At 41.6% G+C, this 13,367-nt stretch overlaps 1 protein-coding gene and 1 long non-coding RNA gene across 5 annotated transcripts; one reads left to right on the top strand and one right to left on the bottom strand.

Moving 5' to 3' along the window:
* Positions 1 to 594: 594 nt before the first annotated feature.
* On the bottom strand, positions 595 to 12,795 carry pak6b (p21 protein (Cdc42/Rac)-activated kinase 6b). Of its 4 annotated transcripts, none has more exons than XM_044107083.1 (10): positions 12,718 to 12,795; positions 8,963 to 9,044; positions 7,521 to 7,788; positions 6,102 to 6,668; positions 4,929 to 5,345; positions 4,075 to 4,208; positions 3,877 to 4,003; positions 2,429 to 2,554; positions 2,096 to 2,230; positions 596 to 1,475 (listed from the first exon to the last, which is right to left on the bottom strand). In XM_044107083.1, the coding sequence occupies exons 3-10, from the start codon at positions 7,725 to 7,727 to the stop codon at positions 1,308 to 1,310; spliced, it is 1,881 nt and encodes a 626-aa protein (XP_043963018.1). In that variant the 5' UTR covers positions 7,728 to 7,788; positions 8,963 to 9,044; positions 12,718 to 12,795; the 3' UTR covers positions 596 to 1,307. The 4 variants fall into 4 exon arrangements, with proteins under 4 accessions (XP_043963016.1, XP_043963018.1, XP_043963019.1 ...); XM_044107084.1 differs by having other exon boundaries at positions 6,102 to 6,665; positions 12,718 to 12,793; XM_044107081.1 differs by lacking the exons at positions 8,963 to 9,044; positions 12,718 to 12,795 and having other exon boundaries at positions 595 to 1,475; positions 7,521 to 7,835.
* On the top strand, positions 6,484 to 11,312 carry LOC122825615. The gene is made up of 3 exons (XR_006369680.1): positions 6,484 to 6,723; positions 7,536 to 7,867; positions 10,681 to 11,312. It is a non-coding gene; the product is annotated as an uncharacterized LOC122825615 (long non-coding RNA).
* Positions 12,796 to 13,367: the final 572 nt, after the last annotated feature.

Raw genomic sequence — 13,367 nt, 5'->3', positions numbered from 1 at the left:
TTTGACCTCACACAGACCTGAAAATGTGTCATTAAGATGCCGCTCCAGCAGGTGGCAGTAGAGTTCAGCTGTGCAGGAATATAAATGGACATGTTCTGCAGAATATGTGGTTAAACTTAGAAACTGATATATTCAGATGTTGTCCGTCCAATCTGAGCTGGAGATGATCAAAATTTGTGGCTTTAATTGAACAAAAAGGGAAAATACTGAGAGGGTGTGAAAACCTTTGTAAGGAGATGTAAGTGGAAAATGTTAATGTTTATAATTTATATCAAACAGCATCATAATGAGATTAATCTGTTTTTAAAATGGATTTAAATAATCCTGTGTTGAATGAACATCTAGATTCAAATGTTTATGGAAAGCCATTTTCTTCAAAATACATAAATAAATTATTTAAAAAACATTTTTTAGTTTTTATTTCATAATTTGGTTGAGTATTTGTTAATAACAGTATCTAATTTTGACTAAAATGGCTCTCCATACACGTTGCTCTTGCTTCACCTATAAGTCTAACCTGATGGTTTATTAATGAAAATTAAATCATCTTTGGTTTAATGTAAAATTGCCCAAATAATAGAAGAATTTAAGCTGAAATTGACAATCTGACAGAAGAACACTGATATTTATTCAACATTTCGCTTATTTAAAAAAAACTCACAAACATCAAAATGTGAATAAGTGCAAATATTAACAATAATTCAATCTAATTACAAATAAACTGAAATATTTCTGATGATAGGAGAACTTATTGTTTAATCTCTCAGCTGTTTGTTAATTAGATCAACATGAAATGTGATTTGATCTGAAATCAGAGTAAAAGTCTGATTTATTTTATTCCAATTTGTTTGGAATTGTTTTTATTTTAACTGATAATGTAAATTTTATAATTAGAGCTAAAATTAGAAAAAACATGAAATGTTTCAAAAGCTCAAATTCAGGTTGAAGTTTATAAAAAATAAAATCAGATGCAACAGCCATGAGTTCAGAAGATATTTATCCTGGATGTAGTAATCTGGAGATTGACCCCTGACCTCTGGACCGTCGCTGCATGTCGCCTCCCTTCCATTTCCTGCCTGAAACACTGAAAAGGTTCCTCAACATCTCTATAAAAATACAATAAAAAATAAAAACCAAAATAAAAGTAGAAAGAAAATATGTGGTCCTTTTGAAGCTCCCGGTGAATCCTGAGGTTAGTCTTTAATGTGATCTCAGGTGTATTATGTAAATCCTGAAGCATCAGGTGTGATCCCAGGTGAGTCTCAGATCCACCTGAGGATCCTCCAGTCTGTGGCTCCAGGTGAGGGTCAGCAGAGCGACATGCGTTTGCGGTGCTGCTCCACCAGCGGCACTAGGCAGCGCGGCGCAGCAGCCTGCAGCATGAAGGGATGCTGCAGCAGGGCGGCAGCGCCACTCCGCTGCAGTGTGTCACGTGTCAGCATGCAGCCCAGGAAGTCCTTCAGCACCGGAGAAACCTGCAGCCAACATGGACACCATCAGCAGCAGAACACCTGGAAGGGTGCTGATTAAATGCTACGCCAACAAACTTCTGTGAGAACAACTGTTGGGATCTTTTGTTTTCATTATTATTTAATAACATAACAAAACATAACATAATATCACTTGGTGGGGTTGTTTGTTTAATTTACTTAACCAACAATATAAACAATTTTTTTTCTGTTTCAATTTCTTTTCAGTTTTAATTACTTTTTTGACAAACTTTATTGTATGGAGCTAAATTAGGGCCATAATGTTAGCAAAAAAATTTTAAAATAATTTAGAAATAAATAAATATGTTTGTATAAAAAGTAAAAACAGGTTTTCTTCAAAATGTAACTGATTTTAATGTTGGAAAAACTTAAACAAACTGTTAGCTAAATTTTCTTCCTCTCTAATTCCAGATAAAATATCTGTGTGTGTGTGGAAATTGTTGTTTTTGGGTTAGTGATTAGGTCTGTGATGGTTAAGTTTAAGGTAAAGTTTAAGGTAAAGGTTAAGGTAAAGGTTAAGGTAAGGGTTAGGCTGTAGAAATTAATGGAAGTCAACGTGAAGTCCCCACAAGTGATGAAAACACGACTGTGTGTGTGTTTCTGACCCTTTGCATGTTCTTGACACTTGGTGGCGCTTCATCTCTCAGTTTCTTCATGGCACTGATTGGTGTTTCGTTGAAGTATGGAGGCTCACCGTCCACCATCTCCACCACCATGATGCCCAGGGACCAAATGTCCACCTGGGGGACCGATTTAAACATTACATGCCGTTTAAAAGATGCTGTCCAGTAAAACATTGCTTCTAAGGCTTTTACCTGATGCAAACTATGTCTACATACTGGCCCAAGCTAAACCTTTCAAACAAATGTAACTTATTGCATTTTAACACATTAAAACCATGATTTTATTTGATAAATCAAAACAAAGCAGCACCTCACCTCTGTGCCATACGGCGTTTTGGAGATCACCTCTGGAGCCATCCAATACGGAGTCCCAACCAGAGATTTCCTCTTTGGGACGTCAGTGTTGATCTGAGCGCAGAAACCGAAGTCGGACAATTTTATCTGCAGCAGGATGGAAGATAGAAAATATGTGAAATTAATTTTAACATTTCAGAGATTTTTTTCTGTATTTGAAAAAAAAAACTTGAGTTTTTGAGTTCAGAAATTTAGATTTTTTTCACCAGAAGTTTCCAGTTTTTTCTATTGGTGTTTTAGTGAAAATGTTCCCTGTTTTCCTTTCTACAGTCGCTATAATAAGCCATTGTACATCCCTGTGATTCCCATCAGCAAAATGTAAAGGCAGCAGAGCTGAAATCATTTTCTTGTTAAGTGTCACTTCAACACATAAACTAGTTGTGTCGCTCTGTGCCTGAAGCAAACCCTGCAGTAGGAAATAAATAGTTACTGCTGGCATTTACGGTCTGAATGCCCGGGTTTACAGTAAACTTTGACTCATTAATAAACTACTTGATGCGGTTTCTGTTATCAGATGTAACGACTTAGATGTTATCAGTAGAAACATGCTGCCAAGCCGCATTTTCTCCTCCCTACCTGGAAGAAATTCCTCACAAACTAAAAACATGAACAAGCCAAACATTCTGCGGCCCGTCCAGGTTTTGTTTATCTGAACTGATGGCTTATTGTTCAGCTGAAACCAGAAGTTTACATACACTATCTATTTCTCTCAAGTTGAAGTTAAATCAGACCAAACTTATCTTGTTTCAGATCAAAATCACCAAAATTATTTTGCTAAGAGCCTCAATACTCAGATAATTGGTCAGATTTATTAGTTTTTGTGTTCAAGATCAGATGTTTACATACACTAATGACCAATCTGTACCTGAGCTTCGATGTTGCTTCAATATTTCTACATAAAGGTGTTTTCTCATGGTGCCATCTATTTAGTGAAGTGCACAAAGCTAACATAATAACTTAGTGGGCCTGTTCTCACAAGTGGAGAAAAATAAACCAACAAAATGGGATTTGTTATAAACAATAAGGACTCAGATTATGTTCCCATCATTTTGGATTTGGTCCTCAAGATGACATCCAGGAGAAAAATGTACTTCTTGCATGAACTGGGCAGGTTTATTAAAAAAAGCCTTATGAGATATAATTTATTGATCTAAATTTATTAAACAAAATTAAATTGTGATTTTTTTTTAGTTTCATTCTTTTTTCCACCTCTATCTTGTTCTGAAACTGTGCATAATTTAGAATTCAGAGTAGACCCCTTTACGAATGGTTTTATCTAAAGTTCCCACCATGTCATAAAAACAAGTATGTGAGTTTGACTGTATCCCATGCGGAGTTGTTCAAGGTTCAGACTTTCCTTTCAGGAAGTGTTTTGACAAATTTCCCCCAAAACGCCTGGAGAATCTTACCCTGCCATCCAGTGTGAGCAGGATAGAGTCGCTCTTGATGTCTCGGTGGATGACGCCCTGAGAGTGGAGGTAGGACAGCGCCTGCAGGACGCCCTCACACACCGTCGCTATCTGCTCCTCGTTCAGCCTGAACACCAAAACATCACTAAACATCCCATCTCAGTATCTAGCCTGCATGCATCTGGAGCGGCTGCTCACCTGGTTTCACTGATGATGTGTGTGAGAGCGCCGCCCTGCAGGTACTCCATGATGACCCACAGCTCATCCTCCACCAGCGCGCTGCGGAACATCTGCACCACGTTGGGGTGCTGGTAGTCCATCATGATGACCACCTGGGAGGAAAACAGAAAACACTTGCTTTATGTTGCTTTATGTTGCTATACATCCAACATGAAGACGAGAAAGTGATAAATCTATCCCCAGGGTGAAAACAGTTTGGGTTTTTCATTATAATCTAGTTATATTTACAAAATAAGTTAATTCTAATTATTTTTAGAGTGTGTTTTCTTGTTTTCATGAACTAAAAATTGCTTAGTTTTAGTTTAGTTTTTATTATTTGTAGTAGTAGTTTTAATTTTTACATATTCTGGTAATTTTTCAGTGCAGAATTAAGAAATATTTTGTGATTATGTTCACATTGATTGGGTAATGAAAACTCAACAGAAGATATATATTTTTTTTAAATTGATTCAATTATTGTTGAACAACCAGCTGATTCTGGAGTTTTATCCCAAGTTTTGCTGGTGCCATTTTGTGGTCTAGCATAAACATGCAGTGGCGTAATTTGCAGACAGCTGACGTAAAATGTTTCTTTCATATCAGTTCAAAAGGCTAAGAAATAGATTCATAAACCCGAAAACAGAGGATATTGTATCCATGACTTCAGTGTGTTTTAGTTGTAGAAATTTGTGTTATAGTTCCACTTTGTTATAGTTTTTCCCCATTAATTATTGTTTTTATTTATTTCAGTGATGTGGAAAAAACTATTTTACGAAGCACAGTCAGGTGAAATCCCTGTGTTTTCAGTTCTCATTAGCTGGTTGAAGTCGTACCTCGTTAAAGAGAAGCTCCCTGCGCTGCTGCTTCCTCACGTCCATCATCTTCACCGCCACCTGGCGCCCGCTGTGCCGTTCCCGGGCGATGCACACCACGCCGGTGGAGCCCTCCCCGATCTTCACAAAGTTCTCCAGAGTCACCCTGGGATCGCCCGGGTCCACCACCATCTCCAGCGCCGCCTTGAACTGCTCGTGGGTCACCTTCTGGGTCGCTCTGTCCGGGGCGGCAGGAGGGGTGGAGGAAGGGGGGCGGCTCGGCTGCACGGGGCTCAACTGGCGCGGCGTTGAGGCGCGTTTGGTAGAAACATCGACCCCTGTGGAGGAGCGGGCTGAAGGTTGGGGCAGCACTCTGCCAGTGATGACGGGACTGCTGGCGCTGTTGGGGGGAGGCAGCCGAGGGCGGGAAGATGGCGGCTGGAGGAACAAACAGATTGAGTTATGTAAGGAATGGTCTCTACTGTAGCAGAAATTATTCTTCCTGTGTTGTTTTTGTAATAAATGTTTTATTTATTATGTGAATCGCAGGAAGAGTAGCTATTGTCATGGCAACGACTAACGGCAATAGCTTCCCTTTGAGGTTTTTCTTCCTATCTTCTGTTATTATTACCATATTAGTAGATTATTATTGTTATTTTCCGATCATTATTATCATTAGTTTTTTTCTCCTATGATTTTCATATTACTACTCATTTGACGTTATATAACAGATTATGAAGAATTTATTGGATGAACATTAGCAAAGAGTTGGTAATTATTCTGATGTTGTTATTTATAATTACCATTATTATTATTATTATTATTATTATTATTATTATTATTATTATTATTATTATTATTATTATTATTATTATTATCTATAGGTTTTCTTCTCTTGCTATGAGAGTCAGTTTCTGATAATATTATTAATTGCTTAATACTGATTTTTAAAAAGTGCTTATTTCATTGGCAGATTGTTTCACAAAACATTTTTCCCATGTTTTTAGTTAAATAATCAGTGAATGGAACTATCACTTTTTTAACAACATTAAGAAATTATTGAATTAAAATAAGCTCATATTTTTCATAAGTGTTCTAAGATATTTGCACTGGAAACTGGATCAAAAGTTCTTGGTAAGATTTGTGTTTTTGCAGTGTACATATAAATAAACTTGACCTCCGTCCAGGTCTTACCTTGAGGTCATAGGTCGAATGCGGCCTCCTGGGGGTTTCTGTGGAAGACGACAGCAGGTCCGGCAGGTGATTGGCTCCGGCTCTGGGTCTCGGCTGAGGCCTCCCGGTCTCTGCCGCCTGGTGGTAGGAGGTCGGCCTCTGCTTCAGCCCGATGCCGCCGTTGCGGACTCTGGGTTCTGGCGTGTAGGTCGTCCTCTGAGGCGACGTGGGGCTGAGCGGAGCGGCCTCAGATACAGAGCTCACCTGGCTGCTGGATTTGGTTCTCAGCAGGTTCCTGTTCGCCCTGGGGCTGCCGCTCTCGCTGCGCACCTGCCGGATGCGGTCCTGCCAGTAGGTGGCGCCCCCGCCGGCCTTCACGCTGCTGCTCCGCCGGCTGATCTCCAGGTAGTGGTACGACTCGTCCTCCGCCACGTCTCCCAGCCGGCCCATCGACTGGGCGCGTTTCCGTGCCGACGGGCTGGTGCGGCGCAGCGAGTTGGAGCTGGTGACGGAAACGCGGCTCATCTCAGAGATCACATGACTGATGTAGTCGCCATGGCCGATGAAGCTGCCGCGAACGATCGTCTGCTGGCGGACAAACGGGATAACAAGTTAATTTCAGGCAGCGGTGGCCACACCTCAGGTAAACTGCTAACCTGCTAGGCCGCTAATAGTTGTGCTAATTTTGTATAATAATCAATTTGACCCTATTGAGGCCGATACAATATGTTGTAACCTTTGTATCATGTTGAGTTTAGCACTTTGTCATTAGCTTACACTAAACACCTTATTGGTTCAGCGCTTTAGCATCAGGAAAGCCAATGTTTATCATTAGCGCTTTCGGGTTAGCACAAATAGCTTCTTAGTTAGCGGTCAGCTAGCAAAAGTCTGGGAAAGTTTTATCATTTCTATATATACCTGTTTAGAGGAAAATAATATATATTTCAATAAATCATTTTAAAATAAAATGATTTTTATTTGCAACATATTAATACATTGCTAAATTAAAAATAAAAGAAAAAGCAATATTGAAAATAGAAATTTACAAAAAACAAAAATATAATTTTTTATGGAAAGGGAAATAAGAATGAAAGGAAAAAAACAACTATAAAGTAGAAAAACATGTTTAAAAAAAGAGGAAAAAAAACAAAACAAAAATTTATGGGAAAAGTAAACAAGAGGGAAAAAAACCTTAATCTTTGTTGTTTTTTAAAAAAATGGAATAAAGACAAATTTCAAAAAGATAAAAATCAATCTGGTTAAAAATAAAACCAGAAACATGATTTTAATGAATTAAACATGAAAATGATTTTATTGCAACACAAAAACATTCAAAAAGAAGTGAAGAAAAGTTATAGAAAAATAGAAAACTTTAAACTAAAATTATAGTTTATATCTGATGAATTGATGAATTTCAGTTGCCTGAATTTGACCTCTGACCTTTCTGGGTTCCAGATCGATGTTGGTGATCCTGGACGGGTCCACCAGGGGGCGTGGCCTCTTCAGCGTGTCGATGACGCTCTGCCACTGTGCCGGCAGACCCACGTAGCGTCCCGTCGAGACGTCGAAGGACGTGTGGACGCGGTGCTGGAAGTCCAGCGGCGCCGAGATCTCCAGCCGGTGCTTCTTCTTCCTGCGCCGGAACATCGCCACGGAAACGCAGCGCCGGCCGCCGGACCGGACCCAGGGGAAGCGACAAGAAGCGGCGCTGTGAAGGGGAGAGCAGCAGGTGTGACGCCAGCCGAGCCGAGACATGATGAGAAGTGGCGGCTGCTCTTCCTGCTCAGGTGAGTCACCTGAACCGGGTCACATGACCCGATCCTCAAACCGACCAAGCAGCCCCGGTGAGATCTCACCTGTCTGCATCGGCGACTCCAGGAATCTGGAGTGTTTGCAGCTGACCTCTGACCTCAGAACCTGATTGTATTACCAGAGATCGGATCGGTTCTGAACCACATTCTTCCAGAACCTGAGTCCGTTTGACTGTCTGGGAGGGAAGCCGGCTCACTTCACAGGGTGTAAATACTTTTGTGACTGAACCCATTTGGTGTCAGTCTGTCATCAGAACCAGGATCCCTTCAGGTTCTGATCCAGTTCATGGAAGACACTAACGACTCACAGCTTCTCCACAGAATCCCACCTCCAAAAATCTGACCTGTCGCTTTAAGAAGCTCAGATTTTATCTGCTTGTTGTTCTAAAGCGGCCCGTTTGGACCGCTTGTTAGCGGCTCAGGCGGCTCTGCTGGAATGTTTTGGGTTTGAATCCCGGCCCGGTTCTGCAGGTTCTGCCTGAGGTCCTGGCTTCCTTCAGCCTGAAGTACAGGTTGGGTTCACGGTTCTGGTTCTGGTAATCTGACTCGGCTCGTTACGGACTGTCAGGTGAGAGTTTGGATCGGTTCTGATCGGTTTTGATTGGTTTGGATCGGCGCCAAAATGTGAATGTTTCTCGATTATGAAGATGCGTAACGAGTTTCTGTGGATGTGATGAAGATCAGCAGAACCATTCGGGACGAAGTCCAGAACCAGAGAGACGACGAAGATGATGATACTCATCATCATCATCATCATCCTCACAGAACCCGTCTGACGGAATCGTTCTGACGGATCTCAGAACCTTCAGAACAAACGTGACTCAAAGTCTCTGACCCGTCAGTCAGAACCAGTTCCAGAACCGTCTCTGAGTTTCTGGGTCTCAGCAGAACCTCAGCAGAATCATCACCCACACCCGGACCAGAGGAGAACCTTCCCATGACCCAAAAGAATCTTTTACTAATTTTAAAGAACCCAAACAAAGACTCCAGAACCTTCAGGTCCAGTTACCCCTCACCGGGCCTCAGAGGTTCTGCTCTGAGGCAGGACAGTCTGACTTCCTGGGTTCTCACCTGTTGGGGCGTTGATGTTCCTCAGCCTGGGGTCGGCCCGGCCCGGCCCGGTTTGGTCCGAACCTCCTCGCTCCACCTCAGCCTGAATGAAACACAGAGAGGATGAAGCATCATCATCATCACCACCAGGCTCTGCTGACCGGATCCGATCGTCCACATCCTCCTCCACTCCCTGACAGCAAACAGGAGGAAGAGGAGGAGGAGGAGGAGGGGGCGGAGCTTAGGGATTCCCTCTGTACAAGAAAAATAAATAAAATTATTTAACTCCAGCAAATTACAGAACCTACAGAAACGCTGCAGTGTGATTCTGAACCGCTAGCCGACGATGTTAGCATTGGTGTTAGCTGTCAAATTATCAACAGAAAGAGCCAAATCTTAAATATACACCAGATATATGAAAGAAAAACTGACACTTTGTCAACACTATGACAACTAAAAGGTCATAAAACCTTTAGCCAGGGAGAGGGAAGTAGCTCAGCTATGCTAGGTTGACTTTGACAACTGTTACATGTAGAGGTTCTGCAGAATTTGGTTTTTCAGTTTAGTAGAGAACAAAAAAGGCAACTCTGACATATAGAGCAGGAGTTTAAATTAGCTAACCGACCGCCGCAGTGTTAGAGTAGCTAATAGCAGCTGTAGCTAATCTACCGCAGCTATCGTATTATTTGCAAAATAAACTCTGAACCTGAAAGCATTAAACTGTAACGAACTGAATGTTCTGTTTGTTTTGGGAAATGTTTGTGTGTTTTTTGGTGTTGAATCCTGATACATATAGTTGTTGCCAGTCTGTTGCTACGGCAACAGGTTTGTGTGTAGCATAGGCGACACAAAGAGCGAGAAGAAAAAGAAGAGGTGTGGAGTTGTTGTTTTGTTTTTTGTTTTTTGTTTTTTTCTGTGTATTTTGTTCCTCCGCTGTGGCGCACAGCGCTGAATGAATCAGCTACGTCTCCTGGTTTCATTTAGTTGACGGTTTTACCGCAACAGCGCCGCCAAGGGGGAAGGAAAAGATGAGTCAGTTTTAACTCCACCGTTGTGCGCATGCTCAAAAAGTCCCGGATGTAAACAATAACAGAACGGAACATGGCGGCTCCATTCAGCATCGGTGTGTCGATTTTAAAATGTTACCAACTAGAACAGCAGAGACTTCCTGTTCATAAGCAGCAATATGTTCCTCTAGAGTATTTTTAAATAGCTCACAATCACTTCAGAGATCATAATGTTTTAAAATGGCTCCTTATTGGTTTTCATCTCCAACAGTGAAACGGAAAACGGTTCATAACTTTAACAGCAGCTTTCACCTTTTTATACCTAAAAGGCTAAAAACCAATTTAAGTTTCTTTAATTACTCTCTTTGTGTGGTGAAATTGAGATTCTGCAGCTTCATAAGATTAAAATGTAAAGACAGAAATTATGGTAAAGAGAGAACATGTAAAACTTACAGCAATTATTTAAAAAAACTGAAAATATTTAAGAACATTTTTTATGCTTTAACATTAATTTCATAACCTTGTTATAGTTTATGTCTAATTTCTAGCTAATTTTGTTTACTCTATTTTAATTGGGTTTAGTTTAAAGTAGCTATCAGTTTATTGGCCGCTTAACCGTAAAATTGTGAATTTATTTGTTATTTCTGATCAAAACAGCAGCTTGTTTCAGTTCCCCTCATCTTTCTTCTCCAGCGGAGCGTTAATAAACCGATGCTGCTTGTTTGCCTGCAGGATACAGAGGATCAGCTGGTTCCCTGCACACCAGGTGTGTGTGTGTGCGTGTGTGCGTGTGTGTGTGTGTGTGTGTGTGTGTGTGTGTGTTTTCAGGGTGTGACTCGCCAACATACCAGAGGAATCTAACTCTACATGACCAGACAGCTCCTGTCTGACTGGAAACCAGCCTGGAAATCAGACTGGAACCAGTGAGTGCGCTGTGAGAGCGCCCTCCAGTGGCAGCTGGAGGATGTTCATAACTGAAAACACCTGGTCCGGTCCGGTCCGGTCCGGTCCGGTCAGGTGATCCATCCGTTATTTGAGTCTAAATATGAAGCTAGATGTTCTGTACAGCTTGAAGCAACATTTGAGTTTTAGTTTTATTTCTCTGCAGGCTGTTTACTGAGAATAAAACATGTTTGATGTTTTTTATGAGTCCGTTTTGGTCCTGCAGCTTGAAGCATCATTTCACTGTAACTTCCCCGACTCCTCCAAAATTGCTCTGAAATTTTTCTGTTTATGGTTCCCCCATAATGAGACGGATTTACGCCGTTGGGACTGGAAAAGGAAGATTTTAGACCAAACTGGATTCGCTCTGAAAAAGTCCAGACTCTGCCTCAAGTTATTTTTACAAGTCAGATAAACGCAAAAATCTATTAAAACGGACCTGAAGTTAGATGTGAACATGTTAGTCAGAATAAATAACCGCAATGAAACCGTTCAAATGTTGATCCAGAATCTCAAACCTACAACTGCGAATTAGTGCTGATATAAAAATGAATACATTTCTACAAAAAAAGAAAAAAACTCAGAAAATTTCTGATAAACCTCAGAAATTTACCTGAAAAAATACATGGAAACATCAGTTTCACAAGTAAAACATGTTTGACTTTCAGACATTTTTTTTGTTTCAACATTTGAGATTTTCAACTTTTGAACCTCATATTTCTTCTCGAAAATTTCTGAGAATTATCTCAGAAATTTCTCAGTTTTTGTCAGTTTTCCTGCTTTTTTTCCAACACCAGAGCAAAACCCAAACATTAAAGAGAAGAAATCATTTCGAAGCAGTCAGAGAGACCTGGCAAAGAAAGTCTGAAACGGATGCAGAACTGATCAGAATCAACCTGAAGCCTGATCCAGGTGGTACCTGGCCTCTCACCCAGTGACCGCTGATCGGACCAGAACTCCCAAAAACGTCCAGGATTCATTCAAAAGCTACAAACAGAGTAATAATCCCAAACCATCAGACAGAATCTGTTCATGAGCTGCTACAAACTACATGACATTAATAACACCTGTTACCAGCCAGAGGTTTAGTTTAGTTCAACTAAAGGTCACAATCTGTCTCTGTACCAGGCGCCAACTGGTCCAAACTGGGATCAGAACCAAAACTAATGCAAGTAAAATCAACAAATAACAATAAGATGTCAATTTATGATCATTTATTGCAATAATTAACCAAGAATTATGGTCAATTATCATTAAACGAATCGGTTGGATAGTTTGTTCAGCGAGCCAGAGTGTTCCACCAGTGACCAACAGGGGGCGCCACGAGCAGCACGAAAAACAAAACAAACGAAACAAACAAAATATTGAGAAAGTTTAGTGGATGCCGCAGCAGCGCAGCATTAGAGACCCGACATCTGCAGGCCCGTCTGTGGGCCGAACCAGAACCATCAGAACCGCGTTAGAACCCCAGCAGATAAACATTGCAGCTGGGCCGGCAGAGCAGAACCTCAGAGTTCTGGAGACCCGGCCCGGTTGCTCAACTGGATCATGAACCAGGTCAGACATGGAGCTGCTCTCAGATCAGTTAGCAGCCGTTCATTCATGCGGATCAGTTTACAGCAGCACATCCGGGCGGGACGGGGTTCGAATCAGACCCGGTTCCGACCCGGTTCTGATTCTGACTCCTCTCAGCTCCAGATTTTCTGTCAAAGTTCTGCTGAGAACAAACAGGATGAACTAAAAACTGTTTTTCTCTTGAAAACAAAGAGCTGAACGGTTCTGAGGATCCGTTTGAGTCGGACCCGGTTCCGCCTCAGGTGTATTTACCTGGCCGTAGAGTCCAGGTGGGTCCAGATCCTGCCGCGCGCTCTGCCTGTCTCCGCTGCTCCTCTCTCTCCTCCCCCACATCTCCCTGTCTCACCTTGTCCCAGGTAAGTGGGCGGAGCCTGCAGGTCAGGGACAGACTGGAGGAACTCCGGGATTTTGGGTTTTATTATTATTTAACATTTAGTGGAAGAAGGAAGTGTCAGGTGAGACCCTCTGAAGCCCCCCGGCCCAGTTCGTGTTAGGAAGCGGCAGTTTGTATGGAGGTGAAGCCCGGGATGAGGCGCAAGGAGCGGAAGAAACAGAGGAGGCTCCTCCGGTCGGTGCAGGCAGCAGCATGCCCGGTTCTCCCTCCGGGCTCAGCAGGACGTGAGTCAACAGCCCGAACCGCCCACAGTTCCCCGCCTAAAGCTCCGAACCTCAGCGCGTCTCGACTACAGATCAACGAATAATGTTGGACTGAAGCTTTAAACTTATTAAATTATTCAATTCATGTGAATCTTTATAGTTCACTTAGTTATAAAAACCTTCGATAAATATCTGAAAACTACAACAGCGCATTAAATAAAATGGATTCATGTCAGAAACTTTCCAGAAAAATTATGGACATTTGAGTTTCAAAAAGGTAAAAAAAAATTTTTATAAAAATGTCT

This window comes from Gambusia affinis, linkage group LG22 (assembly GCF_019740435.1).
Source record: "Gambusia affinis linkage group LG22, SWU_Gaff_1.0, whole genome shotgun sequence".
NCBI classification, from domain to species: domain Eukaryota; kingdom Metazoa; phylum Chordata; class Actinopteri; order Cyprinodontiformes; family Poeciliidae; genus Gambusia; species Gambusia affinis.
The sequence above is the reverse complement of the archived record's forward strand: the minus strand, read 5'-3'. Positions and strand labels throughout refer to the sequence as shown.